The 12,526-nt window shown below is 49.3% G+C and overlaps 1 protein-coding gene across 1 annotated transcript in view; it reads left to right on the forward strand.

Annotated features, from left to right (window-relative positions):
- The window catches only part of LOC149271941 (inositol 1,4,5-trisphosphate-gated calcium channel ITPR2-like), a 69,828-nt gene that overhangs the window by 51,019 nt on the left and 6,283 nt on the right, over positions 1 to 12,526 (forward strand). Inside the window, exons 39-51 of the mRNA XM_089506983.1 lie at positions 167 to 354; positions 810 to 987; positions 3,486 to 3,745; positions 4,043 to 4,243; positions 4,371 to 4,481; positions 4,630 to 4,725; positions 4,814 to 4,933; positions 6,439 to 6,546; positions 7,144 to 7,336; positions 7,888 to 8,013; positions 8,355 to 8,530; positions 9,537 to 9,701; positions 9,869 to 10,157. Of these exons, the coding sequence (XP_089363109.1) occupies positions 167 to 354; positions 810 to 987; positions 3,486 to 3,745; positions 4,043 to 4,243; positions 4,371 to 4,481; positions 4,630 to 4,725; positions 4,814 to 4,933; positions 6,439 to 6,546; positions 7,144 to 7,336; positions 7,888 to 8,013; positions 8,355 to 8,530; positions 9,537 to 9,701; positions 9,869 to 10,157 (2,211 nt within the window). The remainder of the gene's footprint in view (positions 1 to 166; positions 355 to 809; positions 988 to 3,485; positions 3,746 to 4,042; positions 4,244 to 4,370; positions 4,482 to 4,629; positions 4,726 to 4,813; positions 4,934 to 6,438; positions 6,547 to 7,143; positions 7,337 to 7,887; positions 8,014 to 8,354; positions 8,531 to 9,536; positions 9,702 to 9,868; positions 10,158 to 12,526) is intronic.

Genomic DNA, 12,526 nt, shown 5'->3' on the forward strand with positions numbered 1-12,526 from the left:
GAGGGGGGGGGTTAACCAGGGTCATTCTCCTGATAGATTACGGGGGGGGGGATTCCCTGAACCTGCGCAAGCCTCAATTATAATTACCCCACAGCCGGTATTAAATATCGGTATTAAAACCTTTCCGGTATTTAACTCTCGATCTGCCGCCTTTATTCACACGCAGGTTTTTCTGGGCCGGATTGCGATAAGAAAAGCCGGACGTCGATGACGGATATTCAGTGTCTTCTGGACAAAGAGGGGGCCTCGGAACTGGTCATAGACGTGATCGTCAGCACCAAGAACGACCGCATATTCTCGGAGGGCATCTTATTGGGGATTGCGTTACTTGAAGGTGGAAACACGCAGATACAGGTACGTAACGCGACGCTCCGAGCACCCCAGCTTCTCTGGACTACACATCCCATGATGCTTAGCTAGCTATGCAGTAGGTGGGCTGCCAGAGACCACCCATGGTTATTATAATAACATTAATATGCAAATGCATTCCCAAGTCCCTTTGAAGCATCCACTGTGGCCGTAGCCAATACGCTCACTGCCGTTCAGCCCAAAACTAACTGCAAATAAATACATAGTGGTTACAATGTATTTTATTATTATTATATATATATTAATATTATTATTATATTTTATTATTATGTTTTTATTATATATTTTATTATTATTATTATTATGTATTTTATTATTATTATGTATTATTATTATGCATTTTATTATGTATTTTATTATTATATATTTTATTATTATTATGTTTTTTGTTATTATGTATTTTATTATTATTATTATTATTTATTTTATTTTGTTTCCAGAGTTCCTTTTACAATCAGCTGAACGAACAGAAAAAATCGGAGAAATTCTTTAAAGTTCTGTACGACCGCATGAAGTCCGCGCAGCAGGAAATTCGGGCAACGGTGACCGTCAGTACGGTGGACTTGGGGGCCAAGAAAAAGAACGACGATTACGATTCATCGGTTCCCGCGAAGAGAGGTAGAAATGACTTTTTACAGAACGGTCGGGCTGCCCCGTAATTCAGCTCCGTACTGCGTTACTGCCGCTGGCAGAGATACAGAGGCAAAGCGATAATCACGTTTCTAAACTCCAGTACATACCAGTAAACTGTTGACAGTTTGTTATTTTCTTTTCTATCACGTTGTTTGAACTAATTAAGCCGGAGTCATTAGCCGGCAACGTGATTACAAAAAATAATTAAAATTGGATGGTGAAAGCCGGTGAGTGAAAATTGTGCTTTCGAGGTGATTGAATTTTTTCCAAGAAACCAATTACATTGACGAGTTCGTTAAAAAAAGGCATTTCTTCCTTGAATTTTCTGAAGCCGCTTCTTTAGGCGATGCGTTCGGGTGATTATAAGATAGAAACATGAATTCCTGTTCGGTTATTATTGACGTTCATGTAGAAAAAGTCGCAATGCTGCGTCGCTCTGGAACACGGCTGTAAAGTGGTTACATAATCCTAAACACATGACTGCGTGAAGGAGAAATTGTACCACAAGAGCTCACAATCCACAGTCTGCTGTTCCCGATACAGAAATATGTTGAGATAATAATTTTCATCCAGAGTTTGGAGTATTTGTACCAATGGGTTCATTACATGCCCCAAACTGTAGGATACGTCTCTTGGTATAATGTTCCCCCTGGTGTAGGATTGTAGCCAACCTGTTGGACAGTTACTTAACATAACGTTCCTCATGGTGTAGGATAGGTCGCTTGGTGGTAATGTTCCTCATAGTGTAGGATAGGTCGCTTGGTGGTAATGTTCCTCATGGTGTAGGATAGGTCACTTGGTGGTAATGCTCCTCATGGTGTATGAGAGGTCGCTTGGTGGTAATGTTCCTCATGGTGTATGAGAGGTCGCTTGGTGGTAATGTTCCTCATAGTGTATGAGAGGTCGCTTGGTGGTAATGTTCCTCATGGTGTATGAGAGGTCACTTGGTGGTAATGTTCCTCATAGTGTAGGATAGGTCGCTTGGTGGTAATGTTCCTCATGGTGTAGGATAGGTCACTTGGTGGTAATGCTCCTCATGGTGTATGAGAGGTCGCTTGGTGGTAATGTTCCTCATAGTGTAGGATAGGTTGCTTGGTGGTAATGTTCCTCATATTGTAGGATAGGTCACTTGGTGGTAATGTTCCTCATGGTGTATGAGAGGTCGCTTGGTGGTAATGTTCCTCATGGTGTATGAGAGGTCGCTTGGTGGTAATGTTCCTCATAGTGTATGAGAGGTCGCTTGGTGGTAATGTTCCTCATAGTGTATGAGAGGTCGCTTGGTGGTAATGTTCCTCATGGTGTATGAGAGGTCACTTGGTGGTAATGTTCCTCATAGTGTAGGATAGGTCGCTTGGTGGTAATGTTCCTCATGGTGTAGGATAGGTCACTTGGTGGTAATGCTCCTCATGGTGTATGAGAGGTCACTTGGTGGTAATGTTCCTCATGGTGTATGAGAGGTCGCTTGGTGGTAATGTTCCTCATGGTGTAGGATAGGTCGCTTGGTGGTAATGTTCCTCATGGTGTAGGATAGGTCACTTGGTGGTAATGCTCCTCATGGTGTATGAGAGGTCGCTTGGTGGTAATGTTCCTCATAGTGTAGGATAGGTTGCTTGGTGGTAATGTTCCTCATATTGTAGGATAGGTCACTTGGTGGTAATGTTCCTCATGGTGTATGAGAGGTCGCTTGGTGGTAATGTTCCTCATGGTGTATGAGAGGTCGCTTGGTGGTAATGTTCCTCATAGTGTATGAGAGGTCGCTTGGTGGTAATGTTCCTCATGGTGTATGAGAGGTCACTTGGTGGTAATGTTCCTCATAGTGTAGGATAGGTCACTTGGTGGTAATGTTCCTCATAGTGTAGGATAGGTCACTTGGTGGTAATGTTCCTCATAGTGTAGGATAGGTCACTTGGTGGTAATGTTCCTCATGGTGTATGAGAGGTCGCTTGGTGGTAATGTTCCTCATAGTGTATGAGAGGTCGCTTGGTGGTAATGTTCCTCATGGTGTATGAGAGGTCACTTGGTGGTAATGTTCCTCATAGTGTAGGATAGGTCACTTGGTGGTAATGTTCCTCATAGTGTAGGATAGGTCACTTGGTGGTAATGTTCCTCATAGTGTAGGATAGGTCACTTGGTGGTAATGTTCCTCATAGTGTATGAGAGGTCACTTGGTGGTAATGTTCCTCATAGTGTATGAGAGGTCGCTTGGTGGTAATGTTCCTCATGGTGTATGAGAGGTCGCTTGGTGGTAATGTTCCTCATGGTGTAGGATAGGTTGCTTGGTGGTAATGGTTCTCATGGTGTAGGATAGGTCACTTGGTGGTAATGTTCCTCATGGTGTAGGATAGGTCGCTTGGTGGTAATGTTCCTCATGGTGTATGAGAGGTCGCTTGGTGGTAATGTTCCTCATGGTGTAGAAACGTTTCCCTCGATGCTCTCCAGGCTGTATGTCGGGTCTCCTGTCATTTTATGTTCTTGATTTGCAGGACGAGAGTCCCAGTTGCATCTGAAGGAAGGGATGAAGGGCCAGTTAGTCGAGGCATCGTCCGCCACGTCTAAGGCTTATTGTGTGTATCGGAAGGAGATTGATCCAGACATAGACCTCATGGGGTCCGGGGCAGATAACATTGGAGGAGAAGACAAGGCTGCGGAGGAAGCCGCCATAATGAGTCCTGTTATCGCCATCATGCAGCCAATCCTGAGGTTCCTGCAGCTGCTCTGCGAGAACCACAACCTGGGTCTTCAGGTATCTCAGAGCGTCCGGTTCCTCCAGAGCCCACACCAGGGATGTGACCGGCGGACGCGGGGGGGGGGGGGGGGGGCGTTATCGGGCCATTAACTAACCCTGGTGCAGAGTGCGTCGCAACTAAAAACGCTTCTTTTTAAGACATTTTCCACAAAAGTAGCTTTTTGCGTCAGGCTGGCGCCCATCCGGTGGGACTCAAAACAGTGAAACTTTGTACCACCAACATTCCATTTATCATTATTACTAAGCTTCTCTCCCTTTATTATGTTTATTATTTCATATTATTTTCATTTTTAGAACTTTTTAAGGAACCAAAACAACAAAACGAATTATAATTTGGTGTGCGAGACGCTGCAGTTCCTGGACTGTATCTGCGGGAGCACGACGGGCGGCCTGGGGCTCCTGGGCCTTTATATCAATGAGAGGAACGTGGCGCTGGTGAACCAGACGCTGGAGAGTCTGACCGAATACTGCCAGGGGCCGTGCCACGAAAACCAGGTGATTATACGGGAACATAGAAAGGATCCAGACAGGGTGGCCACGTGTACCCCTGCGCCTGGCCCCGGAATGAACAAATACTGCGTGTTCTTTATGTTCCTAACCGTGTGATTTATTGGCCCCGCAGACGTGTATCGCGGCTCACGAGTCCAACGGGATCGACATCATTATTGCCCTGATCCTGAACGACATCAACCCTCTGGGCAGATACCGCATGGATCTGATACTTCAGCTCAAGGTGCGGCGGCGCATGTCCACGCGTAGAGCACTGCCTACCCACAATGGGGGGTTTAAACGCACGCAGGACGGGTATAAGGCGCACAGGTGTACATGCCGCATCGTGCCGCCTGTTGGATCACGCGTGTTCCCCACTTTTTTTCTTGCAGAACAACGCGTCCAAACTGCTGCTGGCCATCATGGAGAGCCGGCACGACAGCGAGAACGCCGAGCGCATCCTCTACAACATGCGCCCGGCAGAGCTGGTACGGGAAACAGACGCCGGGGCTGCCGGGTTCGCAAAAATGGCGGAAAGCGCTCTTTATCTAATTATTTATTTATTCCCGCGGTCAGGTGGACGTCATAAAAGCTGCTTATAGCCAAGGGCTGGACACCGACCGCGGCGACCATGGGTCCGATGAGCAAGTGTCCCCGAGGGCCGTTGGACATAACATTTATATCCTAGCGCACCAGGTAGGTCTGCTCTCCTTTTTATTAAAGTGGCGATTGGAACGGCTGAACGCCAGACCTCTGAGACAACCCGGAACCTGCAGGCAGATCGGCCCCCGGCGGCCCCCGTCTAGTCACCGTTTCTCCTGCTGTAAAGACTCAAACCTTAATCAGTCGTTGGTCTCGTCTTAGATTCAGGAGCCGTATGTCTATCCCATGCATGTTTAATACCCTCGCTGTATTACCCTCTACCACTTCTGCTGGGAGGCTGTTCCCCTTCCATTACATAAGTGACCCTATTGAAACTGTCCAATCAGCAGCCACATATACTTCTGTTTGGTTTGTTTGTGCGGAGTCTGCTTTTTTGGGGGAAAAACTTGTTTTTTTCTTCCCGGATGACTGGTTCCCTTTTTTTCGTTCTATTTCGATCCCCTCCGCAGATGGTATATTTTGGGGGCAGTCAGATGGGGGAGGGGGTTGTGTGAATTTTCATAATTTTTGCTCCTTTTCTGCTCCTTTTTAGCCGCCGCGTATGTTGATTAGTTTTACCGGAAGCGAAAAGCTGTAAAGACATAAATATTAAGTCCGGGGTCACCGATGGGGCCGTTCCAAGGGCTCGCTGTTAGCGCCAGCATGCGCGGCCAGGTCTCCAGGGTTATTTCATTAAAACGGACCTTTCACCCCCCCCCCCCCAAAAAAAAACCTTTAAATAATCGATAGAGCGCAGAAAGTGCCAGGCTAACATTTTTTAAGCATTTTTAAAGACGTTTGTGATTTTATCCTCCCTGCCATGGGGCGTCATTTAGGTCTCCCTTTTAACTACCCTTTGTCCTGCCGAGTCCTGCACCGGTCTCATAGCAGATGGTATATACAGAACGGTCAGGCCTGGTGCATGCTGGGAATATATCGGTGCGCGATGTCTGCGCCGGTTAAACAGATCCGTGGCTTTTATCATCATTTTCACAATAATTTTGCAGCAAAATCATAACAGCCCCCCCCCCATCTTTCTTTCTTCCTGATTGGCTGCGATTCGGGTTTAATTTTTAACCCTTTCAGAACACCCTGTCCACTTCAGTTTAATGGACAAAATGCGCTAAAACATATATATATAAATATCCCACCATGGGGGAAGAATTTCTGGGGTGCACGCACTCTCCGGAGCACTTCCTGACCGGATTCTGTGCAAAGGGACCCCCCTCCTGCCAAATAACGCAGGAATAGCCAAGTGGTACTAACTCCTACGATTCCCAGCCGTGTATGGCGGCTGAGCGTGCTGGGAGTTGTAATTCTCCAAGCTTTGTGATAAGGTAGAGGTTATATTTTGGGAGATGTTATCTCGTGCCGCTTGCTGAACTCTCGCTGATCTCTAATAAACCTATTTGTTTGCTTCTCTCTTTTTTTTTTTTTTTTAACCCCGTAACCCGGGAAACCAATGACACCAAATCCCTTCTGTTTATTTAAATTTTTTTTACGGGGAGAGGAAAGTCCCCAACATTCAGAAAATGTTTGTTTCCTCCTCTGGCTTCCAGTTGGCGCGACATTACAAATCGCTTCAGCAGATGTTAAAGCCGGGGGCCGATCCGGAAGGGGGCGACGAGGCTCTGACGTATTACGCCAACCACACGGCGCAGATAGAGGTAAAATGATGAGCGGCGGGGGCAATAATCACCCAAAATAACCCCAAAAATACAATACGGGAAAATTCTTCCGCAATACCCCGGGGCACCAGCGGGGGTGGCAGCGAGCTGTGTGCCGGACCCTTACCGGTGACCTCCCATGGTTCAGATCTTCTGCCTATTACTACGGGGAACGTATTATTTTAACGGGCCAGAAACCCCTATTATTATTTATCGCCCCAAAATACCCAGAATTTGCCCCGAGATTAGTGTTTCCCGGGTTCCTTGACAAACAGAATATTATACTTTGTATCCCAGGCCTCAGAATATCTAACAGGGCAATTCTGGTGCAAAGTGCTTAACGTGGGGCAGTAAGCAGAGCATTCCATTAGTTGCTATGGTGACTGCACCTCCGTTAACGCTTTGCACCGTTTTTCTTTATTTGCCCCCTGTTGCTGTGCTTTTGGGGTAAAGGATAATCCGGATCTGCGCAGCTCAGGGACCCTTAAAGTGTAAATGCCCCCATTTCTGTATCACACCCGGGGCATGAAAAGCTGCCCATCAGGGGCAATTGTTTCGCTGCCCAAACCCACGGAAATCGGCTGCTTCGTCTTTCAGATCGTCCGTCACGACCGGACGATGGAGCAGATCGTGTTCCCGGTGCCCAATATCTGCGAGTTCCTCACCAAGGAATCCATGTGCCGGGTTTTCAACACCACGGAGCGGGACGAGCAGGGCAGCAAAGTGAACCACTTCTTCCAGCAGACCGAGGACCTGTACAACGAGATGACCTGGCAGCACAAGATCCGAAGTAAGGAAATCCGCCGCCGGGGGGAGGTGGGAGTCTGGCCGCCCCGATAGTGTCTGGGGACCACTCATGGTGGGGTCTGGGGGTGAAGCGCTGTGGGGGGGATACCAGATGAGTTTCAAATGAGCTCTGTTCCTTTGGACCAGTAAAGTGACCACTTGGAGTGGTGTCTATTTACTTACATGTGTTTTAATACCCTGGAGGAGTCATGTGATCACCGGGTTCAGCGCAAAGACGTCGACCAGTCCCTCCTCCAGGCGAAAATGGGGCAGTTTTGGTTCTAATTAGTTGTAATTCTGGAGCAGTTGCTATGGAAACTAAAGGAATGCGTCTGCCGTTGGTTACGTGTCATTTCTTGGCTGAATCTCAAACGAAACGGGCCGCCGGTTATTAAAAACCAGCCTCTGTCCGTCTGCTGGGTCCCGAGCCGCGCATGCGCAGCCGACTGCCGCTGTGATTCCCGTTTAGTATTCTGGGTGCGGCCTGCGCTGGGTATCCAGGGCGTGCGGGGGGGGCACACATTGTACGTTTATCGCTCTCCTCTTGTCTTGCAGGTAACCCCGCTCTCTTCTGGTTCTCCCGTCACATCTCTCTCTGGGGGAGCATCTCGTTTAATTTGGCCGTTTTCATTAACCTGGCCGTGGCTCTTTTCTACCCGTTTGGAGACGACGGAGATGAAGGTTTTTTTCTTTTCTAGTAACTTGATTGAGATATTGAATGTTTTTAATACCCTCACTGTATTACCGTCTACCACCTCTGCTGGGGGGCTGCTCCACTTATCTACCTCCCTCTCAGTAAAGCAAAAAACTTCCTTCCTTCCATTCCATTTTTTTGCCCCGTTGCGTTAACATTAAGTGTTCTGCGTTGATGAGAATCGGATCCGCGTTTGATGGATCCGCTGTAAATAAATCTGTGTGTTTTATACGCGCATCCATGTCCCCCGGTGGGTTCAGTATATCCGGTACCGGGCTTTGAACTATACATGTTCCCGCTCCTGATCTCCCGTTTCTTCCTTTCGCAGGCACCCTGCCCCCGCTGCTCTCGGTTCTCCTCTGGGTCGCCGTCGCCGTCTGCACCGCCATCCTCTTCGTTTTACCCAAACCGTTGGGAATTCGCCCGTTCCTGGTGTCCGTCATGCTGCGATCCATTTACACCCTGGGTTTGGGGGCCACTCTCATCCTGCTGGGAGCTGCTAACGTGAGTGCAAACTGGGGTCCGGCGGTGCTGGGGTCCGGCGGCCCTGGGATCCGGCGGTGCTGGGGTCCGGCGGTGCTGGGATCCGGCGGTGCTGGGGTCCGGCGGCCCTGGGATCCGGTGGTAACTCGGCTCCGTGCGGCGGCTCGATTACCGGCAGAACCGGTGCCGTTACCATAAGCACGATTGTCTCGGTTGCCGAGCGACACGTTGAGCCGGACACGTTCGCGGGATACCCGGCAATTAACCCTTCAGAGCGGATCGGGGAGGAATTATTGCTGCTCTCAGATAAGTGGATTTGGGGTTTGAAAGAACAATCACTTTACCTGCCTGCGAAAATCCCAATTATCTGCTTCTTTATTGTGTGAAATCCGCGGAATTCTAAACGTATTACATTTTTTTAGGTTTCTTAAGATCGGGGGGGAGCAATCAGTGCAACAAAAGGGGGTTACTTATTATAAGGCAGATCGGCCCCCTCCGGCCCCTGTATCCTGCTGTAACGACTCAAACCTTAATCAGTCGTTGGTCTCGTCTTAGATTCAGGAGCTGTATGTCTATCCCATGCATGTTTAATACCCTCGCTTTATTACCCTCTACCACTTCTGCTGAGAGGCTGTTCCACTTATCTACCACCCTCTCCGTAAAGTTCCTTACATTGAACAAGGCTGAGTGTGAGCCCCCCGTGCACTCACAACCGGTGTCTGCACAATATGAGCAGAAACGGCTGGCTCTAGGTCTTCAGGGGCCCTAAGTAAAAGGATTTAGGGGCCCCTTACGTACAATTGATAAAAAATTCTAAATAAAGAGTGGATTAAAATACCAACTTTCCGAGGTGTCTGCCCCCCACATCCTCCTTAGACTAGGAGCCTGAAGCAGCTGCTTGTATGATAGCATTACCCCAGTGCATACATGGAAAGACCTTCTGCCAGAGGGGGTAGGCTGGCGCTGCGGCCCCCGGTTGCAAAGCGTGTGCAGTTTTTCACGTTGTGTTTTTCTCTTTTATTTAAAGCTCTGCAATAAAGTCGTGTTTTTGGTGAGTTTCGTTGGTAACCGCGGGACGTTCACGAGAGGTTACCGGGCGGTCGTCATGGATATGGCGTTCCTCTACCACGTGGTCTACGTCATCGTCTGCATGCTGGGGCTCTTCGTCCACGAGTTCTTCTACAGCTTCCTGGTGAGGGCGCACGCGTTAGGGGCCGAACCGCTGAACGGGTTACCCGCCTGGTGCCTGGATCCTTTCGCGCGTTAATACCTCCCCGGTGACCCGGATCCTTTCGTGGCTCCTCGGCCGCCCGCACGTGTGTTTGCTGTGCGAGTGACCCGCGCATGTTCCTCCGCCAGCTCTTTGATTTGGTTTATCGGGAAGAGACCTTGCTGAACGTCATCAAAAGCGTGACGCGGAACGGCCGCTCCATCATCCTGACGGCGGTCCTGGCGCTCATCCTCGTCTACCTCTTCTCCATCATCGGCTTCCTGTTCCTCAAGGATGACTTCATCATGGAGGTGGACAGACTGAAGACGCCGGACCTCGGTAAGCGGAGGGGGGGCAGCTCCCCCCCCCCGGCACTTGCGCGGCCCTTGTGGGGAGGCCGCTCGACGCACAGGGAGGGACATATGAGTTACACAAAGGGCTCGACCTCCGCCCAATATTACCTTTTATACACCGATCGCTTTATAACCGGCCGGCGTTTAAATAAATAACCAATCAACAGATAACCCCGCCCCCCCAAAGCCAGGGTCTAAACAACCGAGTCACTGAGCTCCGCGTGAAAGCTCTGCAGAAGCCGCATTCCAGCTACGTAGGGCCACTTTTGTTTTAGGGGGTGTGGCCGGGGCGGAGCTTTACGCAGACTTTGTGTCCTATTATGGGTGGGGCATTTAGAAGAAGAATAATGGGGTTTATTTACCCCGTCTAATTTATAAAGCCGCTCCCTGCTGTTTCTGTACACATTATCGGGGCTTTTAGGGCTGTAGAACCCTGCGATCCCCTCGTACCCAGCAAACATTCTGACCTCCTAGAAAAGAGGGGCATCAGGGGGGGGGGAGAGGGGCATCAGGGGGGGGCACCAGGGGAGGAAAAAGAGGAGGGAAAATGGGCATTGAGGAGGAGAGAGCAGCATCAGGGAAGGAGAGAGGGGCACAGGAGCAGATAGGGGAGGCAAGGGGAGGGCATCAGAGATTTGGTGCACACAGAGGGACTGTATAAACTATACAGGGACACTTGGGAGGTATACCCGTAGGGTTTTGGATCTGCACATTGGGTTTCTGGCGGGGAATAAGTAGATCTCTGGGCTCAGATTTCTGGCTGTGAGTTGTGAGAGTGAATCGGATGTAAGCGTGTGCATGGCGGGTGTCCAGCAGTGAACGGGTTAATCCGCGGTGCGAGGAGTTTATTAATTCCAATAATCCCGCGAGAATCCCTCTGCCCGGCGGCGGCTCCAATAACACCGGCAGAAAGCCGAGTCTGTGAGACGTTGGCAGGAGCCTCACAAAAAATCGCCTGTTTACTGAGGAACGCGGCGACCGCGCAGGAACGGCGCAGAAAATGGCTTTCCACCCGTCCCAAAAACGGGGGGTTTACACCCAAAAAGGATTTAACGCTTTCAGGACCCAAATCGGCCTTAATGTGAGAGAAAAGACGTTAAAACCATAGAGTTTGGGAACCGAAAGGAATTCAGTCTTTAGAGCCAATAAAAATGGGCAGAACACCGAAAACCCCCATTATTAACCCCAAAATCGCTTGCAGAATCCGCCGGGGCCGGAGAGAAATGGCAGATATTTGTTGCGCTTGTTTTTCTTGTTATCGCCCGGTTTTGGTTCGGCGGGCGTCATAAAGCGATCTTGTGACTCTCGCCCCCGTTAGGTAACTTCGTGCCGCGAGGGTCTCTGGCGATGGTCAATGGCGCTTGTCACAAGGAAGACTGCTCGGCAACCGTCTCCATGCAGGGTGAGTGCGGGAACAACGCGAGGGTTTCGGGGGGGAAAAAGTATTTATTCCTCCAATCAGATTAAAAAGACATTTTCAGAAATATTCTGCTGTTTTCTTTTTTACCCCAGTTGTAGTTTTTGCCCCCATAATACAAATGTTTTCAGGCAGCTGCATATCAGCCGTTTGTATGATTCTCGCTCTGTTATCTGACCCCCGATCTACTAAACTCCCCCCGACTCCTTATCATACTGCCTGTGGGGAACAATAGAATGGCTCAGTCTTAATCACCCAGTCAGACTCTCTGACTAATGAAAGTCTATGGAGGAACGGACTTCATTAGCACCGCCATAAAGCGTCGGGTCTAATTGGCTTAGCTTATGGGCTGTGTTGATCAGATGAGATTGGTGGCAGCCTGTGGCAGATCCAGCATCATTTGATTAATTTCCTGTCCTGAAGTCCCCCCCACCACCCTTACAAAGGCTGCCTGAACCAATCAGCAACTTAACAGGGGAGCGATAACTTCATGGGGAGGAATAATCCTTTTTGCAGTTTTTTCCAGTGCAATGAATTTGGGGGGGGGGGGGTCAGCTTTAACCCTTTAAGTTCTAGAACTGACATCTGAGATTCCTCACGTGCTGCAGACTCTATAGGGTTAATGCTGCCTTCCTCTCATCCCCTGTTGCCCCAATGCCCCCCCCCCGGTCGTTAATGTTTTCCTTTCGCCGGAGGAATAAACAAGATCATCTGACTGGCATTTAAATGGCGCGGGGCAAACAAGGATCCCTCTCTGTGGCCCGGTGCGTGCGCGGACTACTCCAGTCACCGTAGGATCAGCCGCCTTCTCACGATGAGAGGCCTCAGATGACTCGGCATGTGACTTCGCCGAGGGGGATTATGTGAAACGCGAAGCAGCCGAGCAGTAACCCCTTCCTGCCCGCCGACCGCCCGCCGCGTTCCGGGGGCCCCACAAATACCTAAATTATTACAAAAAATGGATTTTGTTCTTTTTTTATTTTTAAGCTCAGAATAAATCTGAATTCAGAGGATTTTAGGATTTTACACACAGAGCC

Source organism: Sceloporus occidentalis, unplaced genomic scaffold (assembly GCF_023333645.1).
Source record: "Sceloporus occidentalis isolate IW3139 unplaced genomic scaffold, rSceOcc1.0.p SCAF_444, whole genome shotgun sequence".
In the NCBI taxonomy this organism is placed as follows: Eukaryota; Metazoa; Chordata; class Lepidosauria; order Squamata; family Phrynosomatidae; genus Sceloporus; species Sceloporus occidentalis.